The sequence below is a fragment of the Taudactylus pleione genome, unplaced genomic scaffold, assembly GCF_031769625.1.
Source record: "Taudactylus pleione unplaced genomic scaffold, aTauple2 ptg000199l, whole genome shotgun sequence".
NCBI lineage: Eukaryota > Metazoa > Chordata > Amphibia > Anura > Myobatrachidae > Taudactylus > Taudactylus pleione.
In genome coordinates this window covers 9,190,427-9,209,620 of record NW_028284601.1, presented here as the reverse complement: position 1 = coordinate 9,209,620, position 19,194 = coordinate 9,190,427, and the positions used below count along the sequence as shown (strand labels likewise).

At 47.2% G+C, this 19,194-nt stretch overlaps 1 protein-coding gene across 1 annotated transcript; it reads left to right on the top strand.

Annotated features, from left to right (window-relative positions):
- The first annotated feature begins 7,344 nt into the window (after nt 1-7,344).
- On the top strand, nt 7,345-18,126 carry LOC148518769 (protein kinase C delta type-like). The gene is made up of 9 exons (XM_088477141.1): nt 7,345-7,825; nt 8,935-9,041; nt 10,392-10,562; nt 11,853-11,944; nt 12,600-12,662; nt 13,401-13,539; nt 14,025-14,216; nt 16,035-16,163; nt 17,977-18,126. Exons 1-9 carry the CDS (start codon nt 7,345-7,347, stop codon nt 18,124-18,126), a joined length of 1,524 nt encoding a protein of 507 aa, XP_088333267.1.
- Nucleotides 18,127-19,194: the final 1,068 nt, after the last annotated feature.

Genomic DNA, 19,194 nt, shown 5'->3' with positions numbered 1-19,194 from the left:
GTCGTCCTCATCAGTGTTGTGTACATCCTCCTCACAGAGTATTAATTCGTCCCCGCTGGAATCCACAACCACAGGTCCCTCTGTACGTTCTGGAGGCTGGTCTCCCTGGAAGAGTTGATAATTAATTTTTATGAACATCATCTTCTCCACATTTTGTGGAAGCAACCTCCTACGCCTTTTGCTGACAAGGTTCCCGGCTGCACTAAACACTCTTTCAGAGTACACATTGGAGGGGGGGACAACTCAGGTAAAATAGAGCCAGTTTGTACAGGGGCCTCCAAATTGCCTCTTTTTCCTGCCAGTACAGGTACGGACTGTCTGACATGCCTACTTGGATGCTGTCACCGATGTAATCCTTTAACAGACAGACGCATGCTTGTCGCTGCTGCTTTGAGGATGCAGGTGCGGCTACAGCCCACACAATTCACAAAGACAGAAAAAAAAGAAGAATTTTTTATTTTTTGTGGAGCGCACTTTGAGGGTTACACCACCCTTTAACAGACAGACGCACGCTTGTAGCTGCTGCTTTGAGGATGCAGGTGCGGCTACTGTGCATACATTTCACACACAAAGACAGAAAAAAAGAAGATTATTTTATTTTGGTTGGAGCGCACTTTGGGGGTTACACCACCCTTTAACAAACAGATGCATGCTTGTCGCTGCTGCTTTGAGGATGCAGGTGCGGCTACAGCCCACACATTTCACAAAGACAGAAGAAAAAAAAAATAATTTTGTTTGGAGTGCATGTTTGGGGGTTACAGCACCCTTTAACGGACAAGCCAGCCGGCCCTTTACTTATGACACAGGCGCACGCAGTCGCTGAATGGCAAAAGTGGCCAGAAATTTTTTGGGCCACCCAAAGCGTCTCCTGCACACCCCTGTCGCTTTTCAGAAAATTCTGCACCACCAAGTTTATTGTGTGAGCAAAACATGGGACGTGCAGGAATTTGCTCAGATGTAATGCCCGCACAATATTGGTGGCGTTGTCAGATATCACAAATCCCCAGGAGAGTCTAAGTGGGGTAAGCCACTGGGCGATGATTTCCCTCAGTTTCTTTAAGAGGTTGTCGGTGGTGTGCCTCTTACTGACACCGGTGATACACCGCGTAGCCTGCCATGGAACGAGCTGGCGTTTCTGAGATGCTGCTACTGGTGACGCTGCTGTTGTTGCTGCGTAAGGTGATACATTAACCCAGTTGGCTGTCACAGTCATATAGTCCTTAGTCTGCCCTGTTCCACTTGTCCACATGTCCGTGGTTAAGTGGACATTGGGTACAACCGCATTTTTGAGGACACTGAGGACACTTTTTCTGACGTTTCTGTACAGTCTCGGTATCGCCTGCCTAGTGAAGTGGAATCTAGACGGGATTTGAAACCAGGGACACACTACCTCCATCAATTGTGTAAATCGCACTGCACTAATGGCGGATACCAGATGCACGTCTAACACCAACATAGCAGTCAAGGCCTCAGTTATACGTTTTGCTTCAGGATGACTGCTGTCGTACTTCATCCTCCTCGCTAAGGACTGTTGGAGGGTCAATTGTTTAGTAAAAGTAGTGGTGTTCCTACTTCCTCTCTGGGATGATGAACAAATCCCAGCAGCAGCAACAGCACTAGGAGGAAGTGGTTCTTGATCTTTCCCTATTTTATTTTTATCGGAGAAAGTTTGGTCCTCCATTTATGTTATATTGATAGATACGTGCGGCTAAGGCGCACACAAACACAGAAAATAATTTTTTATTTTTGTTGGAGACTAGTGCACTTTGTGGGTTACACCACCCTTTAAGAAACGAGCCAGCCGGCCCTTTACTTATGGGACACAGGCGCACGCTTGGCGCTGCTCCTTTGTTGATGCACGTGCAGCCACAGTGCACACAATTCACAAACACAGAAACTATTTTTTTATTTGGTTTGGAGTGCACTTTGGGGGTTAAAGCACCCTTTAACGGTCAAGCCAGCCGGCCCTTTACTTATGACACAGGCGCACGCTTGGCGCTACTTTGTTGATGCACGTGCAGCTACTGCGCACACAATTCACAAACACAAAAATATTTATTTTTTTTGGAGTGCAATTTGGGGGTTACAGCACCCTTTAATGGACAAGCCAGCCGGCCCTTTACTTATGGGACACAGGTGCACGCTTGGCGCTGCTACTTTGTTGATGCACGTGCAGCCACAGTGCACACAATTCACAAACACAGAAAATATTTTTTATTTGCTTTGGAGTGCGCTTTGGGGGTTACAGCACCCTTTAACAGTCAAGCCAGCCGGCCCTTTACTTATGACACAGGCGCACGCTTGGCGCTACTTTGTTGATGCACGTGCAGCTACTGCGCACACAATTCACAAACACAGAAAAAATGTTTATTTTTTTTGCACTTGGGGGGAGCACCCCTGATGGACAGAGCACCCCCTGGACAACACTACAGCACCCCTTTAGGACTGGGACACTGCACAGGGCTTTGGAGTGGACATAGCCCCTATGGACAACTGACTGCACAACACAGTCCAGCCAGCCCCTATGGACTTTGGAGGAGTGGACACAGCCCCTTTGGACAATAGCAGCACAGCACAACACAGCCAGCCCCTATGGACTTTGGAGGAGTGGACACAGCCCCTATGGACAATAGCAGCACAGCGCAGCACAGCACAACACTACACTGCACTACACAGCCCAGCCAGCCCTAACTCCCACCCTCCCTCTTCACTGTCCACAACCGAGTGAGAAAATGGCGCCGATGTGGGTACCTTATATAGAATCCAAACCCCGCGAGACCCGGAAGGCGGGATGATGACGTTTTGCCTCGATTTCAGATCCGAGTCAGGCGGGAAAAGTTGAGCCTGACTCGGATCGGCCTCCACTCGGGGGGGCTCGGGTGGGTTCGGATTTCAGAAATCCGAACCCGCTCACCCCTAATATATATATATATATATATATATATATATACACACATACAAGACCTTTCTTTATTTCTATTATGACCAATGATGTAATAAAAGGAGGGGGAGGTTAGGTATAGGCACTAGGGAGAAGGTTAGGTTTAGGCACCAGGGAGAGGGTGTTAGGTTTAGGGCGCAGGGAGGGGGAGGTTAGGGTTAGGCACCGGGAGGGGGTGTTAGCTGTAGGGTGTGGGGAGGGGAAGGTTAGGCTTAGACACTAGAGGGGAGGTTAGGGATAGGCATAGGGGAGGGAGGGTTAGAAAAATACTTACGTGTCTCCCCGATGAGTTTCAGGATTCTGGCTGTCGGTATTGTGACCAGCAGCATCCCGACAGCCTTGATTTCATACCCAACCCATGCTGAACATATGTTATTACATATTGCATAACGTATGTTATAATCAGGGCCATAGCTAGGGTAGTGCGGCCCGTGCCATCGCACAGGGCACCACAGGTCAGGGGCACTGTTTGGGCCTGTCAGATTTCTGTTTATTATCATTCTTGCTTGTAGCTTCCTCTTCTTTTATCCCCAGCAACTCCTGGCCTTTCCTATATCTTCTCTGGCCCTTCCCCATGAAGCCATGGCCCTTTTTTGGGTGCATTATGTCCCTTTGAAAAATGAGGGGGGCGCCAATGCTCTTTCTGGCACAGGGCACCAAAATGTCTAGTTACCGCTCTGGTTATAATAACATATCCTTGGATGAACATACATCTCTGAATCTGGGCAAATCATAATGTAAATGTAAGGGCCTCATTTATCACCAAGTATAAGACATTCACAAGAAGAAGTACAGAAAGTTGTTGTGTATGATAATGGTGCTTCAGCTGATCATCTACCAACTGTCATCTGTTTTCTTCTGCACCACTTATCAATTGCAACAAGTTTCATGCATGCAGGTCCTCCAGGCAATGTTAACTGACACTGCGTGGGAGCACCCATCGTCAGCGGTACACATTGGCCAATGCAGACGATATGTCCTCATATCCGCCTGTTGAGACAACACATCGTCAGGTGTGCACCCGGCATTAGACTTTAATTTGTATTTTTTAAATGAACCTTTACTTTGCTTACTTTTGAGCATACGTTTGGATTTTATGTTATTGTTTGCATTTGTACATAAAGTGACAGAAATATGAAGATTTGCTTTATTTATTTTTCATTTTCAGATGCAGAACGTCAGAGGCCTGAGTGGAAACAGGCGTTTTTTTACATTTTAAAAGAATTGCGGCTCATGAGCCATTATTTGGGCCGCATGCAGGAGACGGTGAAGAGGATGTCCAATTTATTTCATAAATTTTTAATTTTTTTGGTTTATTAAAACAAAAAAAATTATTTTAAAATTGTTAAAAATAAATCTTTATAGTTTGTAAAGATCATGTGTTGTGCAATTATTATAGGTTAGCTTAGTATAGCTTAGAACAGTCATTGGGGCTGATTCAGCAATGAATGCAAATGTACCTGACACCCCTTGCTGCATTTGCAAGCCCAGCGCTGCAAGCGAGATCTCAGGCTGGGATCAACATAGCGACCATCGGTCATGATGGTGGACAGCACCGGGCCACTAGCCAGCTAAGTAAGCCTCACCTTACTCTGGCTGGCCAGCTTGCGAGACCAGGAAACTGTGTCCGTCGATGCAGTCCAGGCACTCCTGGATAACGGGATGGACACAACGGCCAGCCCTGTCCCCGCACCACCCCTTAAATGCTTCTGCCTGTAAATCAGGCAGAGGCATCGAAGGGACTGCGTGAGTTTATGCAGGACCCATTCTGTACAGTCGCAGAATGGGTCATGTGCATGCACAGATTCACGATTATCTGTAATCTGCATTCAGCGTGCAATGCTGAATCACCCCAATACACACAGGGGAAAAAAAACTTGTATTTAATTAATTGAAAGAAAATGTTACGTTTTTTAAAATTGTACTTTTGTCTATTTGTCTATCATCTTAGACACATGTTGTACACATTTGCACCCAACAGAATGATTGTGTGGCATGCGTCATTATGGCCACTCCCCCATATCTACAGTGCAATGCAATCAGATTATAGCTATTATCTTCTAGAAGGTGCTAGATAAATGATAAGTACAATCTGATTGGTTGCTATAGACAACATCTCCACTTCTAACTGTCACCAGTAGGTGCTGGTGGCAGTTAGTCCACACATGGATCAGCTTAACCAGTTCTTAAGCCGGGTACACACTAGACGATGTGTGCACCCAGCAATGGCACATGCGACGGCACAATATATATTGGGTGGTCTGTACACGAAGACAATAGCTAGAATCTGATTGGTTGCTATGGGTAACACCTTTACTTCTAAAAACTCTCACGTTAGTAAATTTACCCTTTGGAGAGAAATAAAGTGGAGAACTTGCCCATAGCAACCAATCAATTTCATTTCTAACTGTCATTTTCCTAGCACCTCCTGTACTATGACAGAAACTGATTGGTTGGTACTTTATCTCTCTCCAAGATTTGATACATTTTTTACATTGATGTGATTTGCGCTAAATTGTGTCATCATGGTCTCATTCCCTGCTTCACAGTGCTGGTATTGTTGGCATTGTGTAGCGGGGATGGGTCAAGATGATGCTATTGCACGGTCACGCCCCCGCTCTAGCCCCAGTTCAGCAACATGTCCCCTGCCACACACCCCTATGCTACATCACGCCCCCCGCTATGCCGACCCACACTTCCCCTCTATCCCAACCCAGAGGGGGCAGCCAGAATGTCAGCAAGTATGGCCAGCTCTGAGGTTCATCACACTTTGATAAATAACCCCCATAATATTTGTTTTAACATAGTTTATATACTGCATTGTTTTAAGGGGCCCATTTTAATTTTTCATTTGGGGCCCTCTCAAAAATTAAGGTTCACCCCTGGATGAAGGTCCTGGGCTTTTCCCTGCTGCATGACTAGAGTTTATAATGGAGTGGTGCAGTTGATGTAGTGTCCCTCCCTTTATTGTACATTATTATTGTGCAGCAATTTGTATCGTTGTATTGTGCTGGGTGGGGAAGGGGGGTGGGGTCACTGATTTATAGTATGGTGATTGGGCCAGAATATTATCCCGCTAGAGAACAAAGTGTCCCTTAGTCACCAGCAGATGCAACATGTACAGGGAGGTGATGAATCTGTCATTGAATCAGCCACACAATGAGGGATCGGGAAGCAGGGCAGGCTCGAGGAATGTTCGACTAGTGCGGTCGAACAGGGGCGCCACCCCATAGGGGGCACACCCCTCTCAACATCCTGATTTCAGCACTGTCCCGCTGTTCCACCCGTGGGCCGAAGTGTCCCACGGGTGGCCTGCTCGGGAGGTTGGGCAGCCCCACCGCCGCAGCAGTGTGGCAACGCAGGACCCTGGAGTAGCTGAATGGAAGCTGCGCGCATGCGCATGGAATCCATTCTGTGCAGGGAGAGGGCTGTGGGAAGTGCTGGGCTCTCCCCCAGCCTGACGTTACACCGGAGGCATGCCATGCGGGCAAGTCCACAAATATCATAATTTAGGGGCGTGGTCTATGGTAATTAGGCCACACCCCATTTTCGGTTGCGCTTGGCGAAGCCGTGCACGACTAGGTGCGACGATAACCAATGCTGCACAGGGCGTGGCTACCCCTGTCGGGAAGGGAGAGAGAATGGATACTTTTAAGCTACTCCCTGGTACCAATATGCAGATATGCAGCTCTGTTACTGGGCCAGTCGCATTCGGGAACACCATTCACATGGCAGTCCATTGGGTCAATTCTTCATTCACATTATTTATTATAAATAACAGCAGCCAGTAGACACAGACAGATATCACCTTATTTTTGGGTGATTTGGTGAAGGGTTATACTTTCAGATTGTATGGGATGCACAATACACTATTGGGATACCAATGAGAACAAGCCAAACGAGCCTGGTTAATCACTCTAGACTGACACTGTTTCAAAAGAACACTTTTATTCTAGTACACTTATGATATCACATATGACAGATGTTCCCAAACTCTGCCATTACAGTACAGGTTTTAAGGATATCCATGCTTTAGCACAGGTGACCTAATTAGCACCTCAGTCAATTTGATTTAACCTGCTGGGCTCAACCATGGATATCCTCAAACCAGGACTATAGTGGCAAGTTTGGGGAACATCTGACATATAGCATTTTTTCATTTGTTGTATGTGAGTGTGTGTGTATATAATATATATACATATATTAGACACAGCCCCAAGGATTCTCAACCCTTAGAACCAAGAGTGTTAGGGACAGTGATGTCACAAACTGCTTTGTGATGTCACCTGGCTGCTGGCTCAGTGACTTATCAACATAATTTCCCTCTTTGTACCTTCACCATTTCCAGTGGTAAGGTGCTTTTCTTGTGCTTAGCGAGCTTGTGTTTATATATAATATATAACATGAGAACAAAAAAGAGAAAGCGCCCAAAGAAGAACAGGTGCGCTGCAGAGGAGCTAGGAGCTCCTAGCGGGAGGAATAAGGAGGATATACGTGAGGTGAGAGGAGACCTTCCCAATATCCTAGAGGAAGGAGGCACTCAGGTGAGCGAGGAGAACCGGGCAGCGGAGACGGCCTCAAAGACTCTCCAAAAGAAGAGCAAAAAGGGTCAGACTAGATCTAAGAAGCCGTCAGATGAGGCCCCAAATAAGAGGAGGAAGGTGGATAAGACCAGCAGTAACAGAGCGGCCATTAAGAGGCCCCTAGACAAGATGGGGGACAGCGGGAGGAATAAAAAAAAGAAAAAAGAGGAGCCAGAAGATCCAGGTGAAGGACCCAGCGCACCCATCAGTACAGCCATAGCTGTGTCACACCGGAGGGGCAATAAGCGGTCTCACACAACTGAGGGCAATGTCGGTAAAAAGAAATTTAAGACAACAGCAGGTAAATTCTTTTTTTTAAAAATATGAAATGTATTCTAAATTTTAATGTAGAAGTAAGTGAGGTGTCAGGTACAGTACCTCTTTATTATATAATAATTACTATTCTATAGCACCTGTCACTTTGTTGTTCTATTGTCCTATCCAATATTGTAGTCAGGATGATGTACCCCTTATTAATCTGTCGCACTCCAAGAACATATGATACAGCCACGTAATAATATACTGACTGGGTACTACAGAAAACCAGCATTAATACTGTACCTAATGGTTCATAACACATTACCCCAGTTTTATACTTCTCTCTTTCTGGGCAGGATATATCATGCATCGCATTTTGGATGTCATACATTGCACCACTAGTCACATACAGTAGTGCGGTATGCATGTACAACTGCGATTATAAATGTAAAGGACAGTTCTTCCAATAAGAACCGGTGTGCAGACTTCCAGGTTTATGACCCAGGAGTCCTTCTGCGCATGCGAGTCTGTTGGCCAGCACAAGTTATGGGGGACACTGGGAAGGATCCTATTGGATCCCTGTCGGGGAATTATGCGGTAAGAAGACAATAAGCTTCTATTAGGCTATGGGGTACAAGCTCCACAAAGTTTTGCTTTTCTGAGCTTGGGGCATATGGGGAATGTGATCAAACCTCAGAAAACAGCAGTTGTCGGGGTTTTGACCGCATTTTGGGCTTGATGAATCCTGCCCCCTATGCTATAATTATCTGTAACATTTAAAAAGTTACATTGGCAGAAAAAAACTCAGAGCTGTAACTAGACTTTTTGGTGCCCTGTGCCAGAAAATCATAGGCGTCCCCCCCCCTTCATTTTTCAAATTGGGACATAAGAAAGTGTACCCAAAAAAGGGCCATGGCCTCATGGGAATGGGTCAGGAAAGAGATAGGGGAGGCCAGGAGATGCTGGGGATAAAAGAAGAGGAAGCTACAAGTGAGAATTATAAATAAATAGGGAAATTGACAGGCCCAAACAGCGCCCCCTGTCCTGCGGTGCCCTGTGCCATGGCATTGGTCACACTACCCTAGTTACAGCCCTGAAAAAAACACAAAGTTAATTTCAATAAAAAATGCTTATTTCTATTTATATCACAAGGTGGAAGTAAGAACCCCCCAGCCAGCTCCCCTGAGACATCGGCTGCCTCTCACCTGATGGAAAGTTTAACCTTCCATGCCAAGATCGGAGAGGGCAGTTTCGGGAAGGTAAGTGATCAGTACGGATTTTCCTGACTTCCCTGTAAACACTGCAGCAAACAGAACAGACCGTCTGGTGACATAAGAACCTTACTTGCTGCATCATATTATTTATCAGCCATTATATACACAATGGGCGCTCTCCATTAAAAATACAATGGGGTCCATTTGAAAACGCAACTCTGAAGGAAACAGCAGCGTATTCCTTGTTCTTCCTCCATATTTGCTTTTGGACTGCTCCTGCTTGGCTGGATTAAGATTTGTAGGGGCCTCAGGGCAGCTAACTTGTGGGGGCCCCTACCCAATAAAATGATGAATAAAATATGTTGGCGATGTTATTAAAAAGTATAATGTGAAAATATTCACAGCACCACAAATGTGTTAAGTCCACTGTAATGCCCCAGTTCCCATTATGCCACACAGAAACCTCAGTTCACATATGCCATAGTGCTCCCCCATGCTATCGCTATGTGTAGGGGGTCCCCAGTGTGGGGGAGTGGTCTCTTGCAGTGACAGGCAGCACTTTCTGATGTTAGTGTATGTGGGGTGCGATGACTGACAGTCAGATTACAGATGGCACAGGGGGGGTGGGGGGGCGCTTTCTCACCTTGTTCTGAAGAACGCTGTGGTCACTTTGTCTTGTCACCTTCTGTTTGTACAATGATCTCTGGGAGTGTTGGCTCTGCAGGCTCCGCAGCTGAGGTCTCTGAGCCTGATTCAGGTTGGATTGCAGTGCTGCCATTGTACGCAGCCGGCTGATGTTTGCATTCTGCGCATGTGTATAAGACACAGTGCGCGTGCGCGAACCAGGCGCTGTGATCTGGAAGCGATCACAGTTAGCACGCAGTCCCATCGCACATTGATCAACAGGAAGTGACTGTATGGGGGTGGTCGGCGGAAAGCAGGCATGCCTGTGCGTTTGAATGGCATTACAGGGGCATGCATAATGAAGCCACTGCAATAGCATACGCTGGCAGAGATCTAGATGGCGACAGGAAGTTTAGCAGTCTGTGAGGTAGGGTCAGGTCAACTACAACTGTGCGTATGGGTTCAATGTTACTCGATGTTACCGATGTTTGCGCTGAATTGTGGATTTATGTAATGGGAAGTGGGCGGCTTAATACAGCGGTTGCCGTCTTGGTATAGTGTTGCAGTTGCCGTGTGATCGCATTCATTAGTATATTTTCGAAGCGAACGGGCACGTGTGTATGCAGCCTTGCGTTCTGTGCTAAATCAGGCCCACTGTGCATTGCTTCTGTCCCTTAGTAGTTAGTACCAGTGTTGTAACGTCGCCCCCGGCCTGCATTACATACTACACCGTTCCCTGGGGTCCCAGTCCTCACTCTCTGTCTCATCCAGGTGTTGCTGGCTTCCCATACCATCACCAGACAGCGGCTGGCTGTGAAAATGGTACAAAAGAGGACATTAGTGAGCAGCTTTAGGAACTCCATGTTCATAGAGAGAGACATCCTGGAAATAACTGGGGAGAGCGCGTTCTTCACGCATGGATATGCCGCGCTGCAGACACCGGTAAGAGTCTCTGTCACAATGACGACTAACGTCTTATTACACCGAGTAACAGCTTTGCTTAATAAAAATAAAATATTTATTGTATCTCATCGGTTCCTTATAACAGTTCTTGTTCTCAGACACTTGTATGTATCACCTTCCTCCTATAGGTCACAGCCAGACTATCCAATGCCATAGCTTGCTGGCTATGTTATTGCAAATATATATTATGTAAATGAACTGAATAATGTGTATGAGGAACAAGGTAATAACACATAACACAACCGTTCTTGCTGTGGTAACGGTAACACTTTTCCTATCAGGTTACCGTTCCACCAGAGTACACTATGCCCCTCCCCCTTTACCTGTCAGCAGCAGCAGTCTGTGTCTCCCCAGCCCAGCAGACCCTGATGTATGCTGGGCTGCGGTGGGACCAGGGAGGCTGACCAGCAGCAGCAGTCTTCTCTGGATCAGTGGAGGGAAGAGGAGCGATTACACTGATTGTATGCCCCCCTGGAGTTGCCTGGCTAAGGGGCACACGACTTTGCCCTGTGCCACAAATACAATTTTTTTCTTTTCATTTTTTTTGTTAGGATGTGTGGCCATGGTCGGCATAGCGGGGGGCATGGTGCGGCATAGGAAAAGGAGTGGCTGGGACATGATGCGGCATTGGAGTGAAGACGTGATCACATCATCATGACCCGGCCCTTCGCTACACAATGCTGGAGATTACATGAATTGCCAGCCCCCCCCTCCCCCAGACCAACCTCAAGTAGACGGTTGCAGATAGAGTGCAGTGGGGTGCAGGGGTGTTGGGTTGGCATCTGGCCCTGGAATCTCACCCACTTTTTCAGGTGGACGGGAGCTCCACCCGATTTCTTAAGTCTGCCTTCCATTTTGGGATAGTAGGCAAGCATGGTGACATACCTCCCAACTGTCCCGCATTCAGCGGGAACAGTCTCATTTTTCTGGGACTGTCCCGCTGTCCTACCCACGGGCCGCAGTGTCCCGCGGTGGGGGGGAAGTTGGGGGGAAGCATACACTCAGAGCAGAGCAGAGGGTATGCAAAGCGAGAATAGTTGATGTGCGCATGCGCACAGCATCTATTCACAGTACGGGGGGAATCCCGGGGGCAGCCCAGTATCTCGGAGATGCTGGGCACGCCCCTTAGTGATGCAAATGGGGGCGTGCCATTTGGCCACACCCACTTCAGCACACAGAAGTCCCGATTTGCCTAAGACAAATTGTCTGCTGTGTGTCAGAGTAATGCCCATAATGTAACTGATGCCATGTTCTCTGTCTCTTACACAGGACCATGTAGTTTTCATCATGGAGTACCTGAATGGGGGAGACCTGACCCAATTCATAGATTCCAGAGCCCCTTTTGACATCAGTACTACAAGGTAAGAGTGACAATGGGTACATTCGGTGCTGAGGCCGGTGTCTGGCTGTGGTGTACGATTAGCCCAAATTTCCACTGTTTCTCCCACTAGGCTCCTTTCATTGTTGCCCCATAGCCGCTCCCCTATCTCCACATCTTGGTGCCCATCCCCCATAGCATCCTTTCAGTATAACAGCAATACATGGAAATAATTCAGCCTATCTGGCCCAACGTTTATAATATGTAAATATCATTATTAATATGAGAGATAGTAACAGCACCTCTGTACATCTAATGCAGTAGGGCTCGGCCCATGCAGCCTAAAGCTGGGTACACACTTGCCAATGTGTACCCGGACGATATGTCGGCCGACCAGATGATATCTCTAACTGTTATTCCGTTTTGTGTCGTAACAATAGAGCATTCAATAGATCTCATAGTGTGCACCCAGCATAACAAATCCAGGCCGGACCATTATAGGTTTCCATGGTGACAGGTCTGTGTATAATAAAGAGTCTCCTGGACTTAGGGCTCCAGTGTGTTACTTAGCCATATAGGAAGCCTGTGTGACAATGTTACCCGCGACGATATCAGGGGGAATGTGTCATCTCATTATTATCAGTCATCTCACTTTCACAATATTTCTACTGATAATTATTTTCTTTCTTCCCCATCAGATTTATAGCAGCAGAACTTGTATGTGGGCTGCGCTTCCTGCACACGAGGGGAATCATTCACAGGTAACGTATTATTTCTAATGATCACATATAGTAACCCCCTCATAGAGTTACAGTGTAGCTGTTATGTCCTTGTCATTCATTTCTGGGTACCATCATGATATTTGGGGTAAGACTGTTATGACCGCTCCACGCACCATCTTATCTCCCCCTTCATCCCACCCCATGGATAGTAACTGTATGCAGCTGTTCTCCGCAGCGACTGTCATCCTAGTGACCACATCTCATGTTACAGGTCCCTTCATCGCACTGTGGGCGGGATGCAGGACGCAGTGCATGCAATGCATCCCGCCACTCACCGCAAGCATAACATTATTTATTAACGCCGTATGCTTGAAAAAAATCAAAGGACAGCTCTCCCAGTAAGGGCTGTCTTTTGCGATAGTAGAACCCCAGGTTTATTACCCAGAAGTCCTTCTGCGCATGCGTTGAGTGACGCACGCACCTCGGGGAGTGAAGGGAGGTATCCCTCTCAGGGGGAGTTCCGAATACAAACCCATAGGCTTCTATTGGACAAAGCCATCTAAACATGGCATTACCCACTACATTCAAGCCCCGGAATGTATGGAATTCCGGAGCTTGGAGCATACACGGTGAGCTGCATTCTGCATTGCTGCATCCAGTACTGTGACACTCTAATGGTTTTTAAGATGTCACTCTGGGGACCTTTCTCCACAACAATCCAAGTTCTACAGCTGGTAGTTCTCTGACAAACAGAACTTACACTCACTCTCCTCACAGGGACATGAAACCAGACAACATTCTCCTGGATGCAGCCGGCCATGTGAAGATTGCCGATTTCGGCCTGGCAGTGAAGGATATCCAAGGCCATAAAATGATCAGCGAGTGTGTGGGGACCCCAGGTTACATGGCCCCAGAGGTAAGTAACACAGTCTTCCCCTACAGGCTTCTCATGTCGTCATTTTCATATTTATCCCACCATATCCTGGTCCCAGTGACGTCACAAGGGGGTGCAGGGGGTGTGGGCCGCACCCGGGTGTCACCTGCCAAGGCGTCTTTAGAGAGGAGGGGGCCCATGTGCATCCCCCGTCAAAGGCCCCCTCCTCTCACTTCGGCGGCCGGCCACTAACTGATTTGGCTGGCCGGCCACCGCAGAATCAATAGACTCTGGGCACTAGCGTGTGCCTGGAGTCTATTGCGCATGCGCAGATCACTGAGGAAATGGCGCGGCTGCCATTTTTCCAATGATTTTCTCACAGCGTATGCGCAAAACACCAGAAAAATGGCTGCGGCTTTCGTAGCAGCGTGCACGTTAGGACCAGTATGTACAAATAACAGCCTAACTCGGTGCCTCCTGCCAGGATGGACAATGTACTAACTGTTTGTTTCTCCGTGTTGTCACAGATACTTTGTGATTTACCATATAACAGCATGGTGGACATCTTCTCATTTGGGGTAATTTTCTATCAGATGGCCACTGGGTCCTACCCATTTTATGCCGGTGAGGAGTCCATCAAGATTGAGTATTCTGTTATGTATGACGCCCCGACATATCCAAAGAACCTCGATCCAGAGATCCGGAACATCCTTCATAGAGTGAGTATAAACACGTGTATAACTGGGTTCGGAGAACATGGAGTCACAGAGGAAATAAGACCTAGATTATAACTAAGCACACACTAAATCAGGGGTGGGGAACCTTTTTGCTGCCGAGGGCCATTTTGATATATATAACATTATTTGCGGGCCTGGTGCAGGCCACGCCCCCTCCGTGTGAAGTCACACGGGGGCGCGGGTCACAATTGCCGGTGATTACAGCAGCGAGGAGCTGTAAGGGCAGTGGTGTGACTGTCTGAAGTGTCCTAAGGATGTTCCAGGTGGCACTGCTGCATAGATTATGTCTGCAGGGTGCCATTCTAGGCACACTGATAGCCAGATGAGGCTAGCAGAAAAAAGCTACGAGGGGCAGACCAAATGATTCCGCGGGCCTTATATGGCCCCCGGGCCTGAGGTTCCCCATCCCTGCACTAAATGCATAGGCTGTAAGAGGTATAATAATTACTAAAGTGCAGGGTTTTAGAAGTGGAGATGTTGTCCATAGCCACCAATCAGAATTTAGCTATTATTTTCTATAGGGTGCTAGATAAATGTTAAATAGGATCTGATTGGTTGCTGTGGGCAACATTTCCACTTCTAAAAACCCGCACCTTAGTAAATATACCCCTAAGTGTCTACAGTCACAGCATTCCCACCTAGTTATAGGCATACCCCTCAAATGTAACTGCAGCAGCAAGGCAGCAATGTGTAATACCACTTTTCCACCAAAAACCCGTCTCCAACCTGTGACACTGAGCACGGCTCGCAGCCAGGTTTTACCCCTTTTACACTGGCAGCTGGACCTGGGTTATTTTCTGGGTCTAGCTGTTCACAACGGACTTGGCTCTTCCGTGACCCAGGTCTTCCAATGTTACAGTGGATGATTGTAGATGATGTCAACTCCAGACGCTACTGAAGCCAACCAATTCGTTGGTTTGAGGCATGCCCCTGGTCACCGTGACCCGAGTCAAGCTGTTTACACTGCACCAAAACCCCGGTCCTTCAGTGACCAGGGTTGGATTCCCGGGTCACAAGACCTGGGTTATTTTTCAAGGACCCTTTTACACCGAGCCGTGACCCGGATACATCCGGCAATAACCCGGGTTATTGTGCCAGTGGCGAAAGGGTATTCGAGGGCTGGGTGAGGTTTGCTCTGAGAAGACTGCCCCATTTACAGGGCAGCTATCATGAAGCTTCAGTTGGAATAGGCTTTGGATAATATTATTACATACCTTCTATTTGTCACTATTAGCTAGGCATAAAGTAAGGCATACAGGAGACCTGGCTGCATTGGCGTCGGATCAGCAGTGGCAGGAAAAGGGTCAGATCTTTAGTTATACATATTACTTGCCATATTGTGTCCTCTTTTGGAGGACTCACTTTCTGATAAATACTAGTAAATACAATATAGAATAATGATACAGTCACGGCCATAACAGGGCAAGAATTCGCACTTTGCCAGCCCTGACCCCCAAACATGTGCTGTCATGACATCGTGAAGAGGTGGCAGGACAACTGGTACCAGGATAAAGCTAAATGCCGGGAATGTCCTAACTAAGGAAGATCCAGGCGGCTCGGTAGCAGCTCTACGGCTGCTGGGTGCTGTTCCACAGACAATTAACGTCACAAATATTATTTTACTAGAAGAACAGCATTTACATTGAATAAGCCTCCAGCAACTGTAGTTGAATAACAAAGGTAAAGGATTTATACATGTCATCCTGAGAATAAAGTGCCATAAGGAATAAGGATGAAATTGGTCTAATGGTGCTTGTCTGCCATTAACAGCCTATACGTTTCTGTTTATCTCTACGATAGCTCCTAAGCAAGTCCCCAAAGAAGAGACAGGTGATGTGCAGCAATCTGAGAGGTCATCCATTTTTCTGCCCAATCAACTGGGAGGAATTGGAGGCTGGAAGAACAACTCCCCCATTTACATTGCAGCCTGTAAGTATATGAATAAGATGGGCGTTTATGCCATGTGTGCACTATCATGCAGTCACATTATCCCATAGACTACTGGGTGCAGTGATGGATGATGATGTGGAGAGATAAGTGACCTTGTAGGAAATTGTCACACAAAAGCGAATCTTCTGGCAGAATATTCTGTGTCACAGATTTGCGAAGTCCTGCTGATACAATGGCGTTCCTCACTTTATTGGTAAATTCAGATTAGATGAATACCTAGGAGCATATTTATCAATTATCGGTTATCAGCAAAAAAAGATTAACATTCCCTGCGATGTGTTATGAGTGAAGTGCATACACGGGGGGGTGATTTGATGCATTGTGATGTTGAATAGCGCTGGAAGGGAGCTCCTGGAGCTATTTAATACACAGCAATATTTAACTTTGTTGGGAAGCAGTTAAGACGGAGAATGCCAGTTTCCACGACTTAACCTGGGTGTTTAGCCGCGAGAACCATCATTCTCCGACTAATGTGCCGGCCATGAGGCTGTTAGCGCTGTGCTAAGCCGGATAACAGCCTTGCGGCTGGCACTTTTAGTCGGATGTCTCCTCGCACCCTCCTGGGGCTGTTCAGCATCGTGCTGAATTGAATCCCTGAGATGGGGTACAGCACCCGATACCACACACAATGTGCCATTTACATGCCAGCTTGTGCAGCAAAGGGGTCTATTCAGATGCCTTCAGCTTGTTACTTACCTCCGGTGGCTCCGGGCTGTCACAGGCTTCCTCCTCAGGTCCTCTTGTGCTCGCCTGCAGGGGGAAGCTTGTGCAGCTACAGAACAGCAGCGGCCACGGGGGAGCCGGATCGCACATGGGATGGGGGTGGAGAGGGGGCCAGCAGGATAAGATTCTAACGGCCATGGTGGTGGGAGGGGTGAACCGCTGTGAGGGGAGAGCCGGATCAGACACTGGCAGGGGGTGGAAGTGTGCAAGACCACTGTCTCAGCTCACCGTACTGACTGGGATGGGCAGGGGGGGACATTCAGCAGTGAGGAAATCCTTCTGGATACTTCAGCTGCCGGGGAAAAGTATAACTTTTCCGAAAAGCTGACTTCGCAGAAAGCGCAGCTTTTCAGAAGTGATACTTTTGTTACGGAGGCATGATGAATGCCTCCAAAATATTTTTTAAACTTGCATCAAGTTTAAAACAGAGTTGTCACTAGTGATAATTATGTAATGATGAATAGGCCCCTTAGTCTTTTGTGGCCAAATGCAAATTGAGGAGAATATTTTATGGAATGTTTTTGAAATTCCATTAAACTCTAACGATTGGGCATTCGCTCTTCCTCCTCACCCCTGCTGGCCAACATGAGGAATTGCAGAGCCGTGACAGGCTGCAAGCACACTGGTTTTTTCAATGATTCTTAGAGCACTTATATAACCTCTCATAGTTAGTACTTCAATTGCAAAAAAACAGACAAAATATCACTTTATTTGTTTATGTTACTTTCTACAAATTTACTGTCATTTTTTCCTTTCAAATGTTTTCATAATGTATAAAGGAAAACCAGCCCTACAATGTAATAACTCGAAAATCAGCCAGGTATCTTGTCAATTCGGTTACATATCTCTGTCACGTCATTTTCTCATTTCTGGTAGTAGCTCTGCATTAATATATTGATGTGTTATGTTATCATGCAGCATATAGAATAGCATAACATAGAATAGCGGGAAGAGCTTGAACAGTATCTAGTTATTATTCTCCGTTATGACACATACAGTGACAAATTGCCCAATTAGCTCGGCATTTACCTGTCTATTATGTGACCAATCTGATTCATCTTCTTTGTAGACCCCAGTTACAATCAGGGAAAATGTACCCCTGGATGAGCTGCTGTCACCACCAGAAGCAAAGGAGCCACCGATGTCTATGAAGGAGAACCGCCTGTTCCGTGGGTTCTCATTTACAAGTGACAGGTGGAAGACAATGCAGACTCCATAATGCACTGCAGATAACATCTCACCCAGTACATCACATCAGAGGACACTGGCTCCATCCTCATTCTGCTACCAACTATCTCAGCTGTAACATCTGCTGTGTCCTCCACATGTCATCAGTGTGTCATCTGCTGTGTCCTCCATGTGTCATCTGCTGTGCCCTCCACATGTCATCTGCTGTGCCCTCCACATGTCATCTACTGTCATCTGCTGTGCCCCCAAGTGTGTCATCTTCTATGTCCTCCACATCATCGGTGTGTCATCTGCTGTGCCCTCCATATCATCAGTGTGTCATCTTCTTTGCCCTCCACATGGCATCAGTGTGTCATCTGCTGTGCCCACCAGTGTGTCATCTGCTGTGTCCTCCACATCATCAGTGTGTCATCTGCTGTGCCCTCCACATGGCATCAGTGTGTCATCTGCTGTACCCTCCACAAGTCATCTGCTGTCATCTGCTGTGCCCTCCAGTGTGTCATCTGCTGTGTCCTCCACATCATCAGTGTGTCATCTGCTGTGCCCTCCACATCATCAGTGTGTCATCTGCTGTGCCCTCCATATGGCATCAGTGTGTCATCTGCTGTGCCCTCCACAAGTCATCTGCTGTCATCTGCTGTGTCCTCCACATCAGTGTGTCATCTGCTGTGCCCTCCACATCATCAGTGTGTCATCTGCTGTGCCCTCCATATGGCATCAGTGTGTCATCTCATGTGCCCTCCAGTGTGTCATCTTCTGTGCCCTCCTCATCATCAGTTTGTCATCTGCTGTGCCCTCCACATCAGTGTGTCATCTGCTGTGCCCTCCACATCATCAGTGTGTCATCTGCTGTGCCCTCCACATCATCAGTGTGTCATCTGCTGTGCCCTCCACATCATCAGTGTGTCATCTGCTGTGCCCTCCATATGGCATCAGTGTGTCATCTGCTGTGCCCTCCACAAGTCATCTACTGTCATCTGCTGTGTCCTCCACATCAGTGTGTCATCTGCTGTGCCCTCCACATCATCAGTGTGTCATCTGCTGTGCCCTCCACATCATCAGTGTGTCATCTGCTGTGCCTTCCACATCATCAGTGTGT